General features: G+C 42.3%; 1 protein-coding gene across 3 annotated transcripts in view; it reads right to left on the reverse strand.

The window, feature by feature from the left end:
* Positions 1 to 4657: 4657 nt before the first annotated feature.
* The window catches only part of mrps11 (mitochondrial ribosomal protein S11), a 28662-nt gene continuing 8568 nt past the window's right edge, over positions 4658 to 24751 (reverse strand). For 2 of the 3 annotated variants that reach the window (XM_067971408.1, XM_067971407.1), the window contains exons 5-6: positions 13032 to 13097; positions 4658 to 5910 (exon numbers count right to left, since the gene is read on the reverse strand). In XM_067971408.1, the coding sequence (XP_067827509.1) occupies positions 5803 to 5910; positions 13032 to 13097 (174 nt within the window). In that variant the 3' untranslated portion in view covers positions 4658 to 5802. The remainder of the gene's footprint in view (positions 5911 to 13031; positions 13098 to 24751) is intronic. The other variant, XM_067971409.1, reaches the window with a different exon arrangement.

The following is a 24751-nucleotide window of genomic DNA, read 5'->3' on the forward strand; positions in this document are numbered from 1 at the left end:
AACAGAAAAGACCATTGTGATTCATGATATTAGCCCCATCGTTCAATAATCCCATATTCTTATACCCCTCAATTGCTTCCTTCACCAAAAAGCTAATGCGTTCCCTTTTAAAATTACTGACACTATCCATCTCCACTGTTTCCTTGGGCAGTCTTTTCCACATTCACCACCCTCTGTGTGAAGTAGTTAATCAGTTCACCTCTTTGAGCTTGAGTCTGTGTTCCCCAGTGAGTTTGTGGCTGTTTCAAACTAGTTAGAATCTTGAAATCATCGCTAAGGTTTCCCCTGAGTCTTCATTTTTGAAACATAGTTTGTGTGTGTCACGGCAAAGGGGAAAAGAAACACTAAGTAACTGCAGTTCCTGTGCCAACTGAGCAGTTAAGAATGACAAAAATGCTGTATTCTGCTGACAGGCTTAATAGGATCTAATGACCTGAGTGACTAGGTGGACTCTTTCCTTTTCGGAATTGAGCAGCCTACTAATTGCTGTTGTCTTGGCAACCCAGAACAGTGTAATGGAGATTGTTGAAATGATGTTTGCTTCAAATTTATCTCTCTGTTTTTGTAATAAAAACAGAAATACACAGCATCTGGAAAGAGAAAAGAGAGGCTAACATTTTGGGTAGAGTCTTGAGACCTGACAAATGGTCTCCACTTGAATCAATAACTTACATAGAAACATAGAAAGTAGGAGCGAGAGTAGGCCATTTGGCCCTTCGGGCCTGCTCTGCCATTCAAAATGATCATGGCTGATCGTCTAACTCAGTACCCTGTTCCTGCTTTTTCCCCATATCCCTTGATCCCTTTAGCGTTAAGAAATATATCTATCTCCTTGAATACATCTAATGACTTGGCCTCCACTGCTTTCTGTGGTAGAGAATTCCACAGGTTTACCACCCTCTGAGTGAAGAAATTTCTCATCTGTTCTAAATGGCATACCCCGTAGCCTGAGACTGTGACCCCTGGTTCTGGACTCCCCAGCCATCGGGAACATCCTCCCTGCAACTAGTCTGTCTAGTCCTGTTAGAATTTTATATGTTTCGATGAGATCACCTCTCATTCTTCTAAACTCTAGTGAATATAGGCCTAGTCGACCCAATCTTTCCTCATACGTCAGTCCTGCCATCCCAGGAATCAGTCTGGTAAACTTTTGTTGCACTCCCTCCATGGCAAGGACATCCTTCCTCAGATAAGGAGACCAAAACTGCACAGAATACTCCAGATGTGGTCTCACGAAGGCCCTGTATAACTGCAGTAAGACATCCCTGCTCCTGTACTCAAATCCTCTTGCAATGAAGGCCAACATACCATTTGCCTTCCTAACTGCTTGCTGCACCTGAATGCTCGCTTTCAGCGACTGGTGTACAAGGACATCCAGGTCTCGTTGCACCTCCCCTTTTCCCAATCTATCACCATTCAGATTATAATCTGCCTTTCTGTTTTTACAACCAAAGTGGATAACCTCACATATATCCACGTTATACTGCATCTGCCATGTTCTTGCCCACTCACCCAACTTGTCTAAATCACATTGGAACCTCTTTGCATCCTCCTCACAGCTCACATTCCATCCCAGCTTTGTTCGAATGCAAACTTGGAAATGTTACATTTAGTTCCCTCATCCATTTATTTTTTCAGACACTTAACAGAGTTGTTGTGTATTCTTGGCTTTCTCTGTTTTGAATTTCACGTAGTTAACATAGTTTTTTTTTCTTTTTAACTTCCCAATTCTTTTTTTTGTGCTCTCATTCAGCACTGGGCTGTGATCTAGTCTTCAACCGTTCTGCGAGGTTTGGTAATGAAACTAATCGTCCTGTTTTTTGTTACTGTTAATTCCTTTGAAGTAAAAAAATATTCAGCGAATCATAGAATTTACAGCACAGAAAGAGGCCATTCACCCCATCATGCCTGTGTTGGTGCTAGCTCTTCAGCTGGAGCTCATTTCTCTCTATCCTTTGACACTGACTGGGAAGACATCCAGCTTTAGAAGGAAGAGGTGATTAAGTGAGACTGGCGGACATACTGAGGGCTGTGTGAGACAGTCTCCCAGGCAATTAGTTCATACAGACTTTGAAAAAAAATTACACTGAATTTTCCATGTTCTGCAGTGATTTTTCATGTTAAAATGTACATTAGTTGGGCTGGTTATAAATAACATCAATTGCTCTTCTGATGGCTCAGAGAGTAGATACACTGCCTGTTGTGGTACTGATCCATATAGACCAGGAAAGTCTTGGGTATTAAGCCTGTGTTAGCTCTTCCACTGGAGCTGTCTAATCACATTTCCCTGCACGCTTTTACAGAGACTGGTAAGAGATCCAACTATGCTGAGTTAGCTTATCTCAGTCTGGTATAGCCACAGGAGCACTATAAATGCCCTCTTTGCCCTTACTGTTGTACAAGGATGGGAAACGGTTGTGGGGGGGAAATTGGCCTGGGTTTCCACTCCTGATTACCCCTGCTGGACAGGATGTGTGGACATCAGTTGAGCACAGGATTGGGCTTGGATGTGATGTCCTCCTTCGATGAATAGTCTGATGACAGTTTAGGCTCCTACACAAAGAGTGGCCAATTGAGTGGAGTACCAGAGGGTGCTTGTGGAACCATACTCCTGCCCAAGTTGGCATCTTTAGGAGAGGAAAAGGTTAAAGTTGGTGAGAACAAGGGGGAAAAATGAAAGGAAACAGAGAGCATATTAGTGATAAAAAGGAAAACTGACAATGCTGGAAATCTGAAATAAAAGCATATTCACTTAAATATTTGTAGTGCTTGTCTCTGTGAAATAGAAGCTATAAGTACATTAAAAGCTCATTGAACATCAAGCACATTCTTTAGTGGGTGCACTGGCTGTAAAGCTAAAACCTACTCTGCAATTTTGTGCACCAGGTACTCAAGTGCAGTGCTTAACAAGAGCTGAAAAGGTACTTTAATTATAAGGGAAAGGTAGGATGAAAAGCTCTAAGTGCACTTTGTACTCTAAGTAAATTGATCCTCACCCTTCTTTTATTTCTTTGGTTTTTTTTCTGACAAACACGTGCTGAGGGGCGCAGGGATATCAAATATAAAGGGCAAGGAGAATGAGTTAAGCTACTGTTCTGGCTATTTGGCCGCCGATTATAAACTTTGCAGCGAGCCTTTCCAAAGTGAGTGCTAATTATGCAGGCATAATGCAAAGTGAACAGAGTGTATTATGTAAACAACAAATACAATGATTGCAGTGAAATCGTCTGTTTCTTCAGAACATAACACTGTTGAATAATTTCAGAATTTGTTTCCTCTGCAGGGGTGAGTGAGAGAACAGTTTTATTCAATACTAGTTTCAGCATAAAGTATCTGATGGAAAACGTTTTCAAGAAGGAGTGGAGGGAGGAGAATGTTTATTTTGTCCCTCAGTGGCTGCTTTGTTATAAACATTCATATATATTTAAAAAATTACTCTGTGGACTTCCTGTGAACTTTTTTTGTGTTAAATTCCTAGATCCTTTTATAATCAAAACGGCCTATGTAAACTTGGCTGTAATTACATTCTACCCCCACTAACAGCACTGCAGTGTCACTACTGGCAAGAGGGTGTAATTATAGTATGACAAGTTTATGTAGGCTGTTTCCATTATAAAGTGGAAATAGGATATTACAATGGAAATATAGAAATAGACAGAATATGACTTTAAAATGGGAACTCATGTTCTGCTCCAGTTATCCCCTGGCCATTAACCCCATTTTATCTTTAGATTACACTTGTTCTTGACTCCCTATGTGTAACATCACAGGAGATTGACTCGTAGAGTAAAAGTAAGACCATGAATGCTAGATGTTCACAGTAAAGCAAAACAGAAAATGCTGGAAATACGTAAGTCAGCCAGCATCTGAGAGAGAAAAAAACAACTTAATGTTCCAGTTGGACCTACTTGGTTAGAACCTGATATGTTAATCTCTCTTTTCTGTTGATTGAATATCCAACAATTTTTGTTTTGCTTCTACTCCAAGCATCCCCTTTCTACCCTTAGGGAGCAGTGATGGGGAGAAGACAGTGGACAAAAAAGGGAAGGTCGCTGTGCTTCTTTTGAGGAATGAATATCCATCTCCAAACTAGCAAGGCTTGTCCTGACTGGGCAGAAGAGAGTCGTGGATTTTGATCGTTCTTTAATGGAAAAGTAAACGGTGAGAGAGGATATGATTTCTGTTAGCATTTTAAAAAAAAAATCTGCCTGGAAATGAAACTTTTTATTTCAGCTTTTGTACTAAATGCTATCATCAAGCACTCCCAGATCAGGTGCAGCACCCTCTACATTACTTCAGAAAGCATTGCCAGGTTGGGTAAAGCACAGATTTAAATACAGAGAAATGGTCCCTCTACACTGCCCCAGCAAGCAATCCCATGCGCCTCAGCCCAGCCTCACAGGGTGCTCCTATTACATTAGTGTGGCATTTTTCCATTTCCTACATTACCAGTTTATTACTGAATTGGGAGTGGGCGGGGGGGGGGGGGGGGGGAAAGAGAGGGGTTGACCCTACCCAAATCATTTCATGTGGGATCATTACAGCCAAGATAGTGTGAAATATTAACCCACCCTATTGCATTTTAAAAGCTGGGAAATAAACTCAATAATGTACTAAAGGAGATAATTCTCAAGAAAAAGTGAGTCTAGTAGAAAACAAGAGAGTAAAAACATAATTTATTTTATGGTTAAACTGGCATTCCAGTCAGGCACTCGGCGTAAATACCAAGTAGTTGTTTTTGGAACATAATTACAGCAGAAATGTTTTTGTTCACTCTGGTACCAGATCCCCGCTGATTTAATCCCAATGGGGAGCTGTCCTTAGAGCCTTCCACAGCTCAATTAGTGCGTGGATACAGTGCGCGGTGTAGCAACGAGCTGTGTGTGTCCGCAATCAGCACTTACGTGAGGTCAGAAATTTGGTCCCAACCCTGCTGTCCTTTATCTTATTTCAAACAGCACCTCATCTAATCTGCAACTGCAATCATTGTCTGATAGTGATTTAGGAACTGGAGGAAATGCTCGTTAATGTCTTTAATGTATTCTTGAAGGTTTTACATATAAGTGGTAAGTTTGCTGGGATAGATTGAATCTTTGCATTCAGCAGCCCCCCTGCTGAATGCAGAGGAGGGCTTTAATTAATATTAAAGGCCTTTGATGAACAATAAGCCATTCACACTACCACCTGAAATCAATATGAATGTTGTTGCTCTGAGCTGAATTAGCTCTTACTATTCAAACCGCAATGGGCACACGTTGGACATTAACAGATTAGAGCAGGACACACGTTCAGGCTGGTGAGCAACAAACCAGACTGTTGCACGCACCTGATTTTAATCCATTTTTATGAAACCTGAATCAGTGTCAAAGTTTTCTCCAAATTATGAGTAAGTTAATATAGCAACTGCTTTTTTAAAAGGGTATTGTCGTTCAGATTTTCAGGTTTGCAATGAAGAAATTGTTGCCAGAAAACAAACAGGAAGTTATAGAATGCAATAGTAGTTGGATTTTTCCATTTTTCAGTTTATTTTAGGACAGGTTCTTATGATTTTTTTTTGTGCTCATTAAGGTGAACACTTTCTACTTCAGGGCTTTCAACATGAACATATAAAATTGGAACCTGTCTCCTCGGTATTTACCCAGCGCAGTCTGTTTTTATTGCTGCAGTCGACCTCTTATAACAGGTTAATTTGAATTCCAACATTTGAATGCAGTTAGTGTTGGTGTGTGTTGAATAGAGGACATTCTGAAACAAGTGGTTGGTTCTGTTGATTCCTTTTTATCAGTTACGCATCGTGAAGCTTCACATCCTGCGGGCTTTCCGTGGTCGGCAGCCATTGTGGGGGATAGGCGTGTTGTCTGTGATTGAAACCACCTGGAGGCCGCCCATGCTTAATCCTTTTATGGCCGACTGCAATAGAAGATAAAAGGGCTGAAGCTAGGAACACAACAGTGAAGCTTCACATTTGCTACACCCACATCCTCCAGTGTATATTTTTTTTTAAAAAACACATTTTTAACATTTTATCAAAAAAATCATCAAAGCTCCCTGATAATTCAGCGAGTTTATCCCATCAATAATAAAAACAGAAAATGCTGGAAAAGCTCAGCAAGTGAGGCAGCATCTGTGGAGAAAGAAACAGAGTTAACGTTTCAGGTCGAAGACCTTTAATTTGACGAAAGGTCTTCGGCCTGAAACGTTAACTCTGTTTCTTTCTCCACAGATGCTGCCTCACTTGCTGAGTTTTTCCAGCATTTTCTGCTTTTATTTCAGATTTCCAGCATCCGCAGTATTTTGCTTTTTATTTATCCCATCAATAGCTCTGCTCAAAAGGTCCCAAGTTCCAACCCCCGATCTCACCTGAGGTGCCAGTAGGAATACTAAATTGACATCAGCCCTCTTGGAATCGGGAGCAAAAAAACAACCAGGGTTCCTGCTCCAGATCACTATCCAGTGACCCCTGCTGGAAAGTGCACATGTGGTTGTCAGGCGAGGACACAATCAGCTGTGAAACTCACCACAGTTGTATAGCATGTTGACACTCAATGTCTAGGCTTAGAAATAAGAATGGCCACTTAGGTGAGGCACTGAAGGTCGACAGGCAGTTGTGGAACTGTACCCCAGTTAGAGTTAGTGCCTTCAGGACAGGAGAGAAAACCAGGGAGGGAGAAGTGTACAAATAGATGCAGCATAACACCAATCAGACACAGAGTAACACTGATGTGAGTAACATCAATTATACACCAACCAGATACAGAGCAATGAGATACGGAATAGCATCAATCAGACAAGAGTATCAGATACAGTGTAATACCAATCAGACACAGAGTAAGACCAATGTGAGTAACAATCAGACAGATTAACATCAATCAGATACAGAACAATCAGCTATAGAGTAGCATCAATAAGACAATAATATCATAAACAGTAAAAACCAATCAAAAGTGTATCAGGCAAGAGTAACAATCAAACAAGAGTTAATATCAATCAGTTAAAGAGTGGCACCAATCAGATATAGAATAACATCAGACAAGAGTAACAACCAATCAGACAAATTACAAATAGCAAATAAATCTTGCAATAAATGAGTACAACAAAGGATCTGTGAATAAGTACAGAACTATCTCAGGGACTGCAAAGGACAAATTATTTACACAAGAACCAAAGCCAATAGGAGGAGGAGGAGGAAAAAAACCCCTCAGATCCCTAGACGAGGGGAGGGAAAGCCAGAGACAGCTAAGACAGGGGGTCAGCTCAGAGGGTGACACTAAGACCTCCCATCTAAGACAGACCTGACTTCCAGAGAAACAGGATGAGGATCCAAAAGTTCTAGACCCCCAGGACAGTGTGCTGCAAAAAAGACCAAAACTCACAAATAGGCAAACTTCTTTCACAGTGCATCCCCTAGCTTAGTCACCAGTTATGTAAAATATATTTTGGCAATCATTCCAGTGTCTCATACTCATTTCTATTGTCAGATTTATGTTGAAACTCTGCTATGATCTTTTCTGGCACATCAGTCAGGTCCTACACAAACTGAGAAGCATCATGTTGAAAATATTTTATTCTGCAAACAGATTCAGATTTAAAACTTTTAAGCACTATGTTTTAAATGAGGTTGCTTTCAGAATATTAAAAAGAAATTCTTTAAAAATAGTTCAACTGAAAGGTGCCCAGTAAACATGGCTCCAGGAGATAATCATAGCAGCTGAGAACATGACAGGTATCATATATTTCAGTGTTTTAAACTGTAGCTTAAATCAATATGCAGCAGATTTATTGGCACCAGCTCCCCCACATATTAAATTAATCCAGATAATAAAAATGTGTTCTTTTACAGAAGCTATACAGATCAGAAGAAATAAATCTAACTTTTACACTCTGCTGCTGAGGTAGTTGTGCTGTGTGGTGCAAATGCAGGCAGGTCTCCCCTTCCTCTTGCCCCCTCAGGTTAGAAGGTGTCTATCTGAATTACTGATTTGTGCTACAAATTCAAGAGGCCTGTAGGTTGAGGATGTATGTCATCAGTCATAGGAACAGGAGTAGGCCATTTAGCCCCTCGAGCCTGTTCCGCCATTCAATGAGATCATGGCTGATCTGTGACTCCATATACCCGCCGGAGCCCCATATCCCTTAATACCTTTGGTTAACAAAAATCTATCTATCTCAGATTTAAAATTAACAATTGAGCTAGCATCAACTGCCATTTACAGAAGAGAGTTCCAAACTTCTGAGAATCCCTACGTGGTCAGTTTTCGGTAAAATATTAAAATGTCTACGTGGCAAAGAAGCAGAATGCAAAATGGTTAGAAAGGGTTAATTAGTTAGTAACTGAGATTGGTACAAGTGGCCTGGCCCTCCTGCTGGGCCATATGTTTGCTTAGTCAGCAGGCCTGCATTGTCTTATCAATGATAGGTCTTTGATGTGAGTCAAGGACTGGTCTGAATGTCTCCATGTTTATGGCAGATCAATATAGGTAACGAGCTTAGCCAAAGTTGAAAGACATTCCAGGTTGGGAGATAAGGAACAGAAGGAACAGGGAAGAACATTCCAAGTTGGAAAGTGAGGAAGTTATCCCCTTTGATGTCTAACAGCAGCATGATCAGCACATGGACGATTTATGATTGGTCGGAAATAATGTAACCCCGCATGGCAACCTGTGCCCGGCTTATGATTGGTGTTGACCCTCGTTAAGTATGTTCCAACCCCTATTCATCTGTATAAAAACGTGTGGATTTCTGTATGTTTTTGTTCTTGCTCTGCCAGCATAGAGGGACTCTATCAGGAGTCCAAATCAATGCTGCAGACTAAGAACCCTGCTATTAAAGATGTGTTGAACTTTAAAATGTATTCGACTTCAGTTATTACTGAACCAGACTGAGGGGAAAGAATCCGGATCGTCACTTCTACCACCCTTCGCGTGTAGAAGTGTTTCTTAACTTCACTCCTGAAAGTCCTGGCTCTAATTTTTAGACTATGTCCCCTAGTCCTAGACTCCCCAACCAGCGGAAATAGGGTAGATAGAGAGAAACTATCAGTTCCCCTTAATATCTTGAAAACTTAGATCAAATCACCCCTTAATCTTCTAAATTCCGAGGGACACAACCCTGGTTTGTGTAATCTCTCCTCATAATTTAACCCTTGGAGTCCAGATATCGTTCTAGTATAATCTACGCTGCACTCCCTCCAAGGCCAATATATCCTTCCTAAAGTGCGGTGCCCAGAACTGAACACAGTACTCCAGGTGTGGTCTAACTAGGGCTATGTATAGCTGTAGCAAAATTTCTACCCCCTTGTATTCTAGTCCTCTAGATATAAAGGCCAACATTCCATTAGCCTTTTTGATTATTTTCTGTACCTGTCCATGATATTTTAATGATCTATGTACATGGACCGCTAAGCCTCTTTTTACCTCCACTATTAGGTCCAAAGTGGATCACCTCACACTTGCGTACATTGAAATCCATTTGCCACAGTTTTGCTCTGTAATTTTATGCTTCCATCTACACTGCTTACAATGCTGCCTATCTTAGTGTCATTGACAAACTTGGATATGTGGCTCTCTATCCCACCATCTAAGTCGTTAATAAATGCAGTGAATAGTTGAAGCCCCAACACAGATCCCTGTGGGACACCACTGGTCACATCCTGCCAACTGAGTGCCTGCCCAACTTCCCTACTCTGTGTCTCCTGCCACTCAGCCAATTTCCTAACTAAGTCAATAATTTGCCCTCAATTCCATGAGCTTCAACATTAACTAACAGTCTCTTATGAGGGACTTTATCGAATGCTGGGGAGTCACTTTAAACTAGAGTTGCTCATTTCACAATGAGTTGCTAACAATTCCAAAAATATTTTTAACACTTCAGATGTTCTGGTATGACTTTCAGAGCTACAGAAAGGAGAAGGCTCCACCCAGTGGTCAGTGAGCAACTGCTCTGCCTGGTGTGGTACTAAACCACAGACCAGGAAGGTCACGGGTTCCATCCCTGGTCTGTGCTGAGTTAATTGAACACAGTTGGGGTGCTCCAATTGATCTTAGCACCCGTTGACTACGATGGTGAAAATTAGACAGCTTTCCCGCTTCTGATCACTATCCGGTGATTCCTGCTTCCACACGTGTGGACAATGAGGATAACACTCGGCACGGTGAATACCTTACCTCTACGGTTAAATATTCTACCAGCACTTGCTGCTTATGCTCACACATGAACAATGACTGCATTGGGTATAGTATCAGTGGTCAACTGGCACCTATGCAACTCTAACAAGTCAGTGTCTTCTGGCAAATATGGAAAAAAATGAAAAATAAATTCTAGTCTAAAAATCACTTGTGATTAGCGAGCTGCTCTAGCCTAGAGAGCTAAGCTGCAGGTCCGATTCCGACCAAATAACATTCAAGGTAGGAACTTACACTGTGAATGAGCTTCACTGATTTTTGATGTGGGCCCTAACTAGATAGGCCACTGAAATCCCGTATACTAATGGGTGTACACTTATCCACATGTGCCATGTCATGTGGTCTCCTGCTCACTCCTCCCCCAACAACCATTGGGCCTGGCACTGCAGATCCACTCAGGAACATAGAACAGTTATAGGTGCAAACTTAGATCATGGTTAGGGGTAAAATTTTACCTATATGTCTTCATAAGACAGAGAACAAGCAGGAGTACCGCAGTGAATCTCAACCCACATCGGCTGCAAACTGCCCATACCCCGATCCTAATCTTTGTATTACACGATGAGCAGTATGCATTAGGAAAGACTAAGGGCTGGATCCAAGCCTAACAACAGTTTGTAGAAGACAAGCTAAGAATTACAGAACACTTTAAATAATTTTAGGTTGTGCTGACTTATTTTAGGTGACAGCAATTTATATTCCCTGGGATTGAATACATGCAGCAGGGAACCCTCCAACCCCTCTCTGCCAGCCCTTTGCTCTTTTAAACCACAGATGGAAATACAGGGAACAAAACAGTAGAGAAAAAGAGGACTGAAGCTGTCTGTTGTTTATGCGTGCTGTAAGTGTACTTCTGAATAGTTCGCCTCCTCGGTTTCGCCTTCTGTCGCAACAGTCCTAATGCACTCATAACAACACACGATGCTCATGGTAATTTATCTAAACCCAGAAGGAATTAGACGAACAGTTGAAGGAGAAAAATATGAAAGTGAATTAGGATGAGAGTACAAAGCCCTAACATGGAACGAGCACTGGCACAGGCACAATGGGCTAAATGGCCTGCTCTTGTACTGAGCTTTCTATAATTCTATAAATGTACATAGTGCATTACCCCACAAATCAGTCATCACAAGCAAGTTAGAGAAAATCAAGTATTTGAAGGGTTAAAGTCAAGAAGGGGAGAATAAAACTCAGCATGGAGACTAACAGCAGTCAGATCATACAGTGAACAGCCTAATGCCATCAGTAGATGCAGCATCAGGTCTGATTTTCTACATAAACATCCCCCTAAGTTAATTTGTTGAAAATTAATCTCTGGGCAGCCTGGGGGATAATAATAAGAAATAACTGTTTGTGTGCAGAGTTCTGAGACGCTGTCTCAGGGATGCAGAGAGCCAAATAAACTTTTTGAAGCATCGAGGAGCAGAGAGAGCAGGCTTGTTGGGCCAATTGGCATTTTCTTGCTTCATGCTTTCTTACATTAAGCTTTATCACCCCATGTGGCATAAATTAGCATCTTTCAGCAGCTCTCTGATGATATGGGTCATATTGGTTAATTGCAACTGTGATTCTGTGTCCCCCCTGTCCAACGTGTGCATTTTCCTCCTTTCAAAATTTTATTATACAAAGGGTTAAATACTCAGTGAGGATGACTTCCTTTGGCCAGTATTCCTAGTGAAACCGTAAACGCACTTGATAAGAGGAAGTGAACCTCACAAGACACACAACGACGTTTGTGTCAGCAATGCTCTCATTTCACATTTGCTAAACTTTTGTATCAAGAACTAGTGCAAACTACACAAGATTGTAACTTCTTCATAAACAGCACATTCTTTATCCTCCCACAGGACAAGACTGTCACTGGTTACTGTCCTTTTACACTACAGACTTCATTTCCTTGCTCTTGAACTTGTTTAGTTTCTGTAGTGCAAAATGACCGTAACCGGTGACAATCTTGACCTGCATGATTTCTTTCTAATTCTATGCATGCTCCAGTGAGGAAATAGAGATGGCCCATGCAAAACAGTGGCAAAATCTATAAGAATACAGGTAGCTAATTGACCTCAGAAATCCCGAGTTAGGGAATGGAAAATTAGCTCCCGAATGCGATCAAGTGCTTCTGGGCTAGGGAGGGGAAAATCAGCCAGGGTTCCGCTATCCAATTGTTATTCAACCACAGAATACATCAGTCAAGCCTGCTGCCATATCCACCTGTGGTCAGCACCTGTGCATGTTGAACCTCAAGTGAGGAGAGCAGCAGGCTTGACTGTAATACCCTTTGTGGTTGAATAGCCGGCTGATTCTCATTGTTCAAGCTCATGCATGCAGAATGACCACTCAGGCAAGGTATTGGAGGACATTTATTTGGCAAGGAATCAGTACCTTCAGGAGGGGAGGGGAGAAAGCAGAGCATTGGGGGAGATTTTAAAAAAAATATTCAAGCAGATTTTCAGTGCAACAATTCATTATGTTCAGTATTAAGGCAAGTTCCTGGACTGTACTAGTACAAGATGAGTTTTGTTTCAGAGTCCTTAGGACTCGCTATTTTTCAATGTAAATTGGGCTTCTAAATAACTTGGTTGTTGTCCAGCTGGAATAGTCCCGCGGAATTAATCTTATATATTATTTTGTGTATCGGTGCCCACCGCAATAAGCACTTCAGAACAAAATATTATTCAAATATATAGCAACAGGTAGCTGAGCAAATAGATGTGGTGACCTCAGGGATGTGTTGGTAAAACATTTTCCTTCACACTGGTATTGCTGCATGAGACACAGAGAGTGAAAATAATCAAGAGGTGCGAAGGGAACAGCAGGATCCATTTCAGCATTCTGAATTCTGTAACTCACCATCCTGCCAGGCCCCAAACCCTTTACCACCACACGCACAAAGGATATTCCCCGATCAGTCGCTTTCTGCCAACAAAACAAAAACAGCAACATTTTATTTAGGATCTTTTAAAAAAAAAAGTAATGATAATGCTTTAAAATTGTATTATTTTTCTCCCGTCCACTGGTCTCTCACGTCATTGATGCCACCTTATTCAATTCTGCGTGGTTACAACTGCGTGGTGTTGCACAACAGCAGCTTTTGAAATGCTCTCCCTCTGATTTTCTCTCGAACACAAACCAATCTGTTATTGTCTGCTTGGCTCAATTGGTAGCACAATAAAGCCTTATCTGCCTGTTAAAGATCCCATGGTACTGTTGGAAGAGCAAGGAAATTTTCCCAGTGTCCACTTGGTTGAAAGTGGGCTGACCCCACTGTAGTTTCTGGTATCGGCCTAAATGCAATATTAATGGCAAGCTTTAGGTGTTAGTACCACCTCCCACTGAGGTGTTCATAACGTGCTACAGGATTTAGAGGCCTGCAGCAGCTTAAAGGAGACAGCACATCCAAAAAATATTCAGCCAGAAGATTTAAAACTTTCATTCTTAAAGAATGTCTGTGAGATCTGCAGCAGGGCACCAAGCTCTGTGATTCACAGATGAAGTAGTAGAAGTACTTCTTCATGAAGTTTGGCAGAAGAGGGACGCACAGCTTGGGTCAGCGTACTGCAGACCCCAAGGATAGCAGCAGGGGCAGGAGGAGACCAGGGCAGTCAGTGCCAATATGACCTCGGTTTCTGTTGCTGGAGCTTACGCATTGTACACGTCTGTCTTAAAAGTGTGCCACAGAAATGTGTCCTGGTTAGTATGTGACAGACTGGAAGTACACCATTATAAATTTGGGTCTGTCATAGATACCTTATCGGGTTCAGTGACATCAGTCCCATGTCCCTTATATGCCGAAGAATCACAGTGCTCAATATCTATTTATATAATAACGTAACCCAGTGGTGCATCCTTGTGATCTGAATCAGATATTCATGTCTTTCACACGTGCCCCCAAATGCCTTTCCAATCCATTTGAAGGTGGACCAACAGAATACTTGTCAAGATAAGGCCAGACAGGAATCCTTAACCTGCTTGATTTTCCAGTAAGCAAACATACAGTGCAAAAATTATGATTAGATGCGCTTAATTCCATCAGTACAACTTGTCAGTGTATGCTTCCCCATATCACATTTAAATTTTTTAAAATTCCTAACTGCCGTCCTTAATTCTCCTTCTTTGCCTGGCAATAGTTTGTCCTTGCAACTTTCTGTTTTAAAACCTGACTATGTGGGTCTCTGTCCCTATCTTTTATATCAATGTGGGGGAAGGACCTGTGCCAGACTGATGAGTGCTCGGGTTCAGGGACCACTCAACACAATAGGTTTGAGGTGTCGGTCAATTATCTTTCATCTCAGTGCTTTTTTAAAATGTGAGTGAATAGACTTTGCTTTAAAACACAAACTTAAATATAACTCTTTTCCCCCCACAAAATCCTCTCTGTGGAAAAATGGTCAAAACATGGCATGTGTGCATATATAAAGTTTTTATACTATAATAGACAGATATGATAAATAAGCTGGTGGATTGGCAGTGGCGTTGCTCATGGTAAGTCTGGTGATACACTGTGTTCTAAGGATGGGTGCTATACAATGTATTATTCTGCTGTTAGAGCAGAGGCAGTGAATTTTAAACAAGAGGCTGCCAGGTGTAGGTCTGGGGCCCCGGAGCTGGAAGCTAAAATGCAGGAGATCAGTTTTTGCAGTTAGAAGTTGTTTAGAAAGAAAAGTAATGCCAAAAACAAGTCAAGCCAGGGACTGGGTGCGTGGTTTATTATTTTTTGAGACAAGTGAGATTGAGTGAAGCAAGTGGAATTTGCTTTGACTGTTCACCTACTGTCTGTAAAATAAAGCAGTTTAACAATTTGTATCTGGCTTCATCTCATTGAGCGTTTCTCAGTCCATCTTCAAAAAGACTTGAGAAGTGCACAAAGGTATGGGCGAAAGACATGCAATCCAGTTTTGATTAAAGTGGGTCCTACTGTTATACCCTTGGGTTACACTATTGTAAAAATTATATATTGAACATTATGGGCAACCTCCTGAACATAAGGTGCTGACTGCTTAAAGGAGTGAAAAACAGCACTATTGTACTCAACAGTGTCTATCACAGACCCAAAACTTGTAACAGTATGTATAGATACACATGAATCAATATTTCACTTTGCACTGTTTAGTGTGTGTACCTTTGTTCCCTATTAATTCATGTTTATTTGGTAATAGCACCCCCTGCTGGAGCTGTTCCTTATAATACGACTCATATTAAACCTGCCTTGTCCCACCATTTTTAAAGTGTGTCACCAATGAAAGAACCACCAAAATATCTACGGCAACATTTCAATAGATAAAAATTTCAGCTAAGCATTTGAACAGATTTTAAACTTTTAACGAAAAATTCATGGTCACTATTAGGGTTCTTAATGCACCTTTCACACCCTATGACTCTCAAGCCCTTTGTGTGTGTGGGGGGAATGGGGTGGGTCCTCGTATAAATAGTGACACACTCCCAGGATCCCTCGCAAAATACCAAGACACCACCATGTTCTTATCCAACTTCTGACAAGTGTCTGATATCCAAAAGAAAAAAATGGTAATATTAGTATACAGAAACAGAAATAACTTGCTGGTAAGTAAACATAGTTTGAAAATCTATGCTTTACACCAATAGTAATTCAGAAATAGCAGCGAGTTACATTTTCTTCTGGCAGAGTTAAAGTGTTAGTGAAGTTTATTAATAAAACAGATTACAGTGCTAGAAGGCAGACACTGCTGCATAGATTTTATAAATTGAATATTTAAGACTTATAGAATCATACAGCACGGTAGGAGGCCATTCAGCCCATCGAGTCCATACCGGCTCTCTGCAAGAGCAATCCAGCTAGTCCCACTCCCCTGCCCTTTCCCCGTAGCCCTGCAAACTTAAATTTTAAAAAATGGAAACAGCAACACCAAATTATTAAAATGTTAGCTGTTTGCTGTATTTTTTGCAACAAATATAAAATGAGTATCACTGAAAAATGAGCTTGTGAGGCTTAACAGCACATCTTATTGCAAACAGAGACACTATAGCAGGAACAGCACAAAACTACGTAACTGAGGACATAGAAGCAAGAAAAAGTAGTTCAGCTGATCCAGCTCATTATCATCCAAATCCTGCTTTAAGGCACAATCTGAGCACATTTAAAAAAACACTGGCAAATGGAGCCCCTCATTTCACTGAAAAATAGTCACATTCACCATGTTCTTACCAGAAAACCAATCAGGTTGCAGAAAAACAGCACATGTTTCTAAATAGAGTTAAGCATAATTATATACAAATTGTGGACTCTTCTCATATTTCCATCTGATCAATTTACATGTTTTAAAGTGCCTCCAATTACATATTTAAGAATCATGTACTTTTATATCGTCATCATAACAGATAACCAACTACTCAAGTTAATCCCAGACTAATTGCAGTCCATATGGATGGTTAAGATGACCTGTCCAATATCACATTTCATTTGAGTTTAATTCTTCACTACCTGGCAACTTTTTGCTGTGGCTTCTCTGGTCCTTTGCAATCTCAGTTACGTTTAAGTTTTTCCTGCTTAGTTGCTGGTACAAAGCTAGCCAACATAGCGAGCAGACTGCCTGCAATTTTGTGGGGTTTGTTCATCAGAATAATTATTCATAGCTGAATCACAGATTTGGTCCTGACCAAAGAGCTAACCTTATGTGGGATGCACAATCTGGCCTTCAGCTCAAATTTAAAGGGATGTGAACACTTAAAGCTAAATGGCTGCCTCTAAGGACAAATACTGTTTCAGCCGTAACAAAACTACAAATAGAATTTTAAATATGTTGGCCTTTGCCAAGGCTGGTGGGGGTGTGGGGGGAATGGTGGAAGAGAACAGGAAAGAAGTAAAAGGAAACCCAATGTGGAGGCATAAAACACAGGCTGTGGGCAAGTAACAAAGTGGTACGGCACCTGACTTGCTGTTAGGTGGCTGGCAAAGTGGTTGTGCATCTGCATTAGGTGGGTGCGAGGTGGTTTGCCTTGTTTGGCATTTCATAGCATCCTCCCCAGAGTACAGCAGTGCACCATTCTTGGCAGCAGGTGTTAACCATGCTCAATGCTATGCACACTATCTGCAGGACCGGGGAACAGACAGGTTGGGCTGAATGGCCTGTTCCCATGTTGGAATTTCTATGTAATCCTTAAAGCACACATTCACCCATAAAGCAAGGTACAATTAAAAGTCTTGCCACATTCACATCTTCCAAGGGCGTTACAGCTCAAGGCACTGTAACACAATCCATGTGTGATCACTTACAGATACAAGGTTGGCCTGTAGGTTGGGCACAAGTCTGCCTTAAAAGTGGCCACAGAAATCTGTCCTGGTTAGTATGTGACAAACCGGAAGCGCACCATTATAAATTTGGGTCTGTCGTAGATACTTTATCGGGTTCAGTGACATCAGTCACTCCTGTACATGGATCCCATGCCCCTTACATGCTGAAGGATCACAGTGCTCAATATCTATTTGTACAATAATGTAACCCAGTGGGGCATCCTTGTGATCTGAACCAGATATTCATGTCTTTCACACGTGCCCCCATAGGTCTCTCCAATCCTTGTGAAGGTGGGCCAACAGGATACCTGGCAAACTAAGGCCAGAAGGAATCTTTAAGCTGCTTTATTTCATAGTAAGCGAACATACAGCGCAAGAGTTATGATTAGACGCACTTAATTCCATCAGTGCAACTTGTCAGTGTATGCTTCCCCATATCACATTTGAATTTTTTTAAATTCCTAACTACCATCCTTAATTCTCCTTCTGAGCCTGGCAAAAGTTTGTCTTTGCAACTTTCTGTTTTAAAACCTGACTGTGTGTCTCTGTCTCTGTCCCTGTCTTTTACGTCCATGTGTTCACAAGTGGGGGAAGGGCCTGCATCAGACTGATGAGCGCTCAGGTTCAGGGACCACTCAACACAATGGGCTTGAGGTGTCAGTCAATTATCTTTTGTCTCGGTGCTTTTTAAAAACGTGAGTGAATACACTTTGCTTTAAAACACAAACCTTAAATTTAACACTTTTCCCCCCCCCCCAAAATCCTCTCTGTGGAAAAATGGTCAAAACATTTTCAAAACATGGCATGTGTACATATATAAAGATTTATACTATTACAGGCAGATATGATAAATAAGCTGGTGGATTGGCAGTGACGTTGCTCATGGTAAGTCTGGTGTTCTAAGGACGCGTGCTATACCAGGTAATATACAACGTATTATTCTGCTGTTCGAGCGGAGGCAGCGAATTTTAAGCAAGAGGCTGCCAGGTGTAGGCCTGGGGCCCGCAGCTGGAAGCTAAAATACAGGAGATCAGATTTTGCAGTTAGAAGTTGTTTAGAAAGAAAAGTAATGCCAAAAACAAGTCAAGCCAGGGACTGGGTGCGTGGTTTATTATTTTTTGAGACAAGCAAGATTGAGTGAAGCGAATGGAATTTGCTTTGACTGTTTACTTGCCGTCTGTAAAATAAAGCAGTTTAACGATTCGTATCTGGCTTCATCTCATTGAGTGTTTCTCAGTCCACCTTCAAAAAGACTTGAGAAGTGCATAAAGGCATGGGTGAAAGACATGCAATCCAGTTTTGATCAAAGTGGGTCCTACTGTTACAACCTTGGGATACACTATTGTAAAATTATATTTTGAATATGGGCATGCTCCTGAACATAAGGTGCTGACTGCTTACAGGAGTGAACAGTACTATTGTACTCAACAGTGTCTATCACAGACCCAAAACTTGTAACAGTATGTATAGATACACATGAATCGCTATTTCACTTTGCACTGTTTAGTGTGTGTACCTTTGTTCCCTATTAATTCATGTTTATATGGTAATAGCACCCCCTGCTGGAGCTATTCCTTATAATGCAACTCATATTAAACCTGCCTTGTCCCACCATTTTTAAAGTGTGTCACCAATGAAAGAACCACCAAAATATCTACGGCAACATTTCAATAGATAAAAATTTCAGCTAAGTATCTGAACAGATTTTAAACTTTCAACGAAGAAATTCATGGCCGCTTTTTGGGTTCTTAATGCACCGTTCACACCCTACGGCTCTCAAGCCTTTTGTGTCTGTGTGTGGGATGGGGCGTAGGGGAGGGGAATGGGTCCGGCTATAAATAGTGACACACTCCCAGGATCCCTCGCAAAATACTGAAACACCACCGTGAACCCTCTTATCCAACTTCTGACAGTGTTTGATACTGAAAAAAAATAAAATGCTAATATTAGTATATAGAAACAGAAATAACTTAATGGTAAGTAAACATAGTATAAAAATCTCTGCTTTACACCAACAGCAACTTAGAAATAGCAGCGAGTTTCATTTTTTTTGGCAGAGTTAAAGTGTTAGTAAAGTTTATTAATAAAATAGATTACAATGCTAGAAGGTACTGCTGCATAGATTTTATAACTGAATATTTAGGACTTAAATTTTAAAAAATGGAAACAGCAACACCAAATTATTAAAATGTTAGCTGTTTGCTGTAATATTTGCAACAAACATAAAATGAGTAAGTCTCACTGAAAAATGAGCTTGTAAGGCTTAACAGCACATTTCATTGCAAACATAGACACTATAGCAGGAACAGCACAAAACTACATAACTGAGGACAAGAAAGCAAGAAAAAGTATTTAAGCTGATCCAGCTCCTTATAAGAACATAAGAAATAGGAGCAGGAGTAGGCCATATGGCCCCTTGAGCCTGCTCCGTCATTCAATCAGATCATGGCTGATCTTCCACCTCAACTCCACTTTCCTGCTCGATCCTCACATCCCTTGATTCCCCTAGAGTCCAAAAATCTATCTATCTCAGCCTTGAATATACAAAGGAGGAGCCATTGTCATACAGAACAGAACGGACTATTGCAAAGAAGCATACCGACAACTGGACAACCAGGAACACTACAGACGGTTACCCGCAGATCCGACCAAAGAACACACCCACCAGCTCAACAAACTGATCAAGACCTTCGATCCAGACCTTCAAAGCATCCTACGCACTCTCATCCCACGTACTCCCCGCGTGGGAGACTTCTACTGCCTCCCAAAGATACACAAAGCCAACACACCCGGACGTCCTATCGTATCAGGCAATGGAACCCTGTGTGAGAACCTCTCTGGATACGTCGAGGGCATCCTGAAACCCATTGTACAGGGAACCCCCAGCTTCTGTCGCGACACTACAGACTTCCTACAAAAACTCAGCACCCACGGACCAGTTGAACCAGGAACACTTCTCACCACGATGGACGTCTCGGCACTATACACCAGTATCCCCCACGATGACGGCATCGCTGCAACAGCCTCAGTACTCAACACCAACAACAGCCAATCTCCAGACGCCATCCTACAACTCATCCGCTTCATCCTGGATCACAATGTCTTCACCTTCAATAACCAGTTCTTTACCCAAACACACGGAACAGCCATGGGGACCAAATTCGCACCCCAATACGCCAACATTTTCATGCACAAGTTCGAGCACGACTTCTTCACTGCACAGGACCTCCAACCAACACTATACACCAGATACATCGACGACATTTTCTTCCTATGGACCCACGGCGAAGAATCACTGAAGAGACTACACGATAACATCAACAAGTTCCATCCCACCATCAAACTCACCATGGACTACTCCTCAGAATCGGTTTCTTTCTTGGACACACAAATCTCCATCAAAGACGGGCACCTCAGCACCTCACTCTACCGCAAGCCCACGGACAACCTCACGATGCTCCACTTTTCCAGCTTCCACCCCAACCACGTCAAAGAGGCCATCCCCTATGGACAGGCCCTACGAATACACAGGATCTGCTCAGACGAGGAGGAACGCGATGGACACCTACAGACGCTGAAAGACGCCCTCGTAAGAACGGGATATGACGCTCGACTTGTCGATCGACAGTTCCGACGGGCCACAGCGAAGAATCGCATAGACCTCCTCAGAAGACAAACACGGGACGCAACCAACAGAGTACCCTTCGTCGTCCAGTACTTCCCTGGAGCGGAGAAACTACACCATGTTCTCCGCAGCCTTCAACATGTCATCGATGACGACGAACACCTCGCTAAGGCCATCCCCACGCCTCCACTGCTCGCCTTTAAACAGCCACCCAACCTCAAACAGACCATCGTTCGCAGCAAGTTACCCAGTTTTCATGAGAACAGCGTCCACGACACCACACAACCCTGCCACGGCAACCTCTGCAAGACATGCCAGATCATCGACACGGATACCACCATCACACGAGAGGACACCACCCACCAGGTACATGGTTCATACTCCTGTGACTCGGCCAACGTTGTTTACCTCATACGTTGCAGGAAAGGATGCCCCGGAGCATGGTACATTGGCGAGACCATGCAGACGCTGCGACAACGGATGAACGGACACCGCGCAACAATCGCCAAACAGGAGGGTTCCCTCCCAGTCGGGGAACACTTTAGCAGTCAAGGACATTCAGCCACCGATCTTCGGGTAAGCGTTCTCCAAGGCGGCCTTCGAGACACACGACAACGCAAAATCGTCGAGCAGAAGTTGATAGCCAAGTTCCGCACCCATGAGGACGGCCTCAACCGGGATCTTGGGTTCATGTCACGCTACACGTAACCCCACCAGCAAAAAGGGGGAAAAAATTTATATGTTTTTTAAAATTCTCTCTCTCTCTCTGCCATTTTAAGTTTCTTTCTGCTTGCCTGTGTAAAAGACACAATGTATATCGAGTGTACTGGGACGTTCTGTTCTCCGTGACTGGCCTGTTTGAATAACAACGACACCTTTTGATTGGTGTGATGCTGTCCCAACATCGTATAAGATATGCGATTTGAGAACCTTTTCATTCAATCATCTGACGAAGGAGATAATCTCCGAAAGCTTGTGATTTTAAAATAAATTTGTTGGACTATAACCTGGTGTTGTAAGATTCCTTACATTTGTCCACCCCAGTCCATCACCGGCATCTCCACATCTTGAATATACTCAACAACTGAGCATCCACAGCCCTCTGGGTTAGAGAATTTCAAAGATTCACAAACCTCTGAGTGAAGAAATTCATCCTCATCTCAGTCTTAAATGTCTGACCCCTTATCCTGCGGCTATGCTCGCTAGTTCTAGACTCTCCAGCCATGGGAAACAACCTCTCAGCATCTACCCTGTCAAGCCCCCTCAGATTCTTATATGTTTCAATGAGATCACCTCTCATTCTTCTAAACTCCAGAGTATAGGCCCATTCTACTCAACCTCGCCTCATAGGACAGCCCTCTCATCTCAGGAATTAATCTAGTGAACCTTCGTTGCACTGCCTCTAAGGCAAGTATATCCTTCCTTAGATAAGGAGACCAAAACTATATGCAGTACACCAGGTGAGGTCTCACCAAAGCCCTGTAGAATTGTAGTAAGAATTCCTTACTCTTGTACTCCAACCCCCTTGCAAAAAAGGCCAACATTTTTTTTTTTTATTCGTTCATGGAATGTGGGCGTCGCTGGCGAGGCCGGCATTTATTGCCCATCCCTAATTGCCCTTGAGAAGGTGGTGGTGAGCTGCCTTCTTGAACCGCTGCAGTCTGTGTGGTGAAGGTTCTCCCACAGTGCCGTTTGGAAGGGAGTTCCAGGATTTTGACCCAGCGACGATATATTTCCAAGTCGGGATGGTGTGTGACTTGGAGGGGAACGTGTAGGTGGTGTTGTTCCCATGTACCTGCTGCTCTTGTCCTTCTAGGTGTAATAGGTCGCGGGTTTGGGAGGTGCTGTCGAAGAAGCCTTGGCGAGTTGCTGCAGTGCATCCTGTGGGTGGTACACACTGCAGCCACTGTGCGCCGGTGGTGAAGGGAGTGAATGTTTAGGGTGGTGGATGGGGTGCCAATCAAGCGGGCAGCTTTGTCCTGGATGGTGTCGAGCTTCTTGAGTGTTGTTGGAGCTGCAGTCATCCAAGCAAGTGGAGAGTATTCCATCACACTCCTGACTTGTGTCTTGTAGATGGTGGAAAGGCTTTGGGGAATCAGGAGGTAAGTCACTCACTGCAGAATACCCAGCCTCTGACCTGCTCTTGTAGCCACAGTATTTATATGGCTGGTCCAGTTAAGTTTCTGGTCAATGGTGACCCCCAGGATGTTGATGGTGGGCGATTCAGCGATGGTAATGCCGTTGAATGTCAAGGGGAGGTGGTTAGACTCTCTCTTGTTGGAGATAGTCATTGCCTGGCACTTCTCTGGCGCGAATGTTACTTGCCATTTGCTTTTCTAATTGCCTGCGGTACCTGCATGCTAACTTTTTGTGTTTCTTGTAGCAGGGCACCCAAGTCTCTCTGGACATCAACATTTAATAGTTTCTCACCATTTAAAAAATATTCTGTTTTTCTATTCTTCCTACCATAGCGAATAACCTCACATTTCCCCACATTATACTCCATCTGCCATCTACTTTCCCACTCGCTTAACCTGTCTATATCCCTTTGCAGCGGGATCCTGTTTTAAGGCACAATCATCCAGATCTTTCTTTAAGGTACAATCTGAGCACATTTATAAAACCACTGGAAAATGCAGCCCCTCATTTCACTGACAAATAGTGACATTCACCATGTTCTTACCAGAAAACCAATTAGGTTGCAGAAAGATAGCATACATTTCTAAATAGAGTTAAAGCATAATTATATAAAATTGTGGACTCTTCTCATGTTTCGATCCGATCAATTTACATGTATTAAAGCACCTCCAATTAGATATTCAAGAATCATGTGTTTTTATATCGCCATTGTAACAAATAACCAATTACTCAAGTTAATCCCAGACTAATTTCAGTGCATATGGATGGTTAAGATGACCTGTCCAATATCATATTTCATTTGAGTTTAATTCTTTCCCATCTGGCAACTTTTTACAGTGGCTTATCTGGTCCTTTTCAATTTTAAATACGTCAGCCTTTGCCAAGGCTGATGGGCGGGGGTTGTGGGGGGGGGGGGGCGGGGGGAAGAGAAAGAGAACAGAAAAGAAGTAAAAGGAAACCCAATGTGGAGGCGCAAAACACAAACACAGCCAGTGGGCAAGTAACAAAGTGGTATGGCACCTGACTTGCTGTTTGGTGGATGGCAAAGTGGTTGTGCATCTGCATTAGGTGGGTGCAAGGTGGTTTGCCTTGTTTGGCACTTCATGGCATCCTCCCCAGAATACAGCAGTGCACCATTCTTGGCTGCAGGTGTTAACCATGCTCAATGCTATGCACACTATCTGCAGGACCTGGGAACAGATGCAGAAGGTGATGGAACACTTAAGGAATCTGGCAAGGTAACAACATGACAGCTTGCAATCTAGGACCATCTAACCATACATGGTACTATCAAGAGTTGCCTATCGATCTAATCCACATTTACAGTTCACTTAAGCCAAGCCCTCACACAAACTTACAGCTCCTTTATTGCATCTCATGCATATGGGATTAGGACTACTGCTTACGTGGAGGATGAACATCAACACAGACTGGTTGGGTCGAGTGGCCTGTTCCCATGTTGTAATTTCTATGTAATCCATAAAGCACACATTCAAGATGCAAGGTACAATTAAAAGTCTTGCCACGTTTACATCTTCC

Source organism: Heptranchias perlo, chromosome 34 (assembly GCF_035084215.1).
Source record: "Heptranchias perlo isolate sHepPer1 chromosome 34, sHepPer1.hap1, whole genome shotgun sequence".
Lineage (NCBI taxonomy): Eukaryota > Metazoa > Chordata > Chondrichthyes > Hexanchiformes > Hexanchidae > Heptranchias > Heptranchias perlo.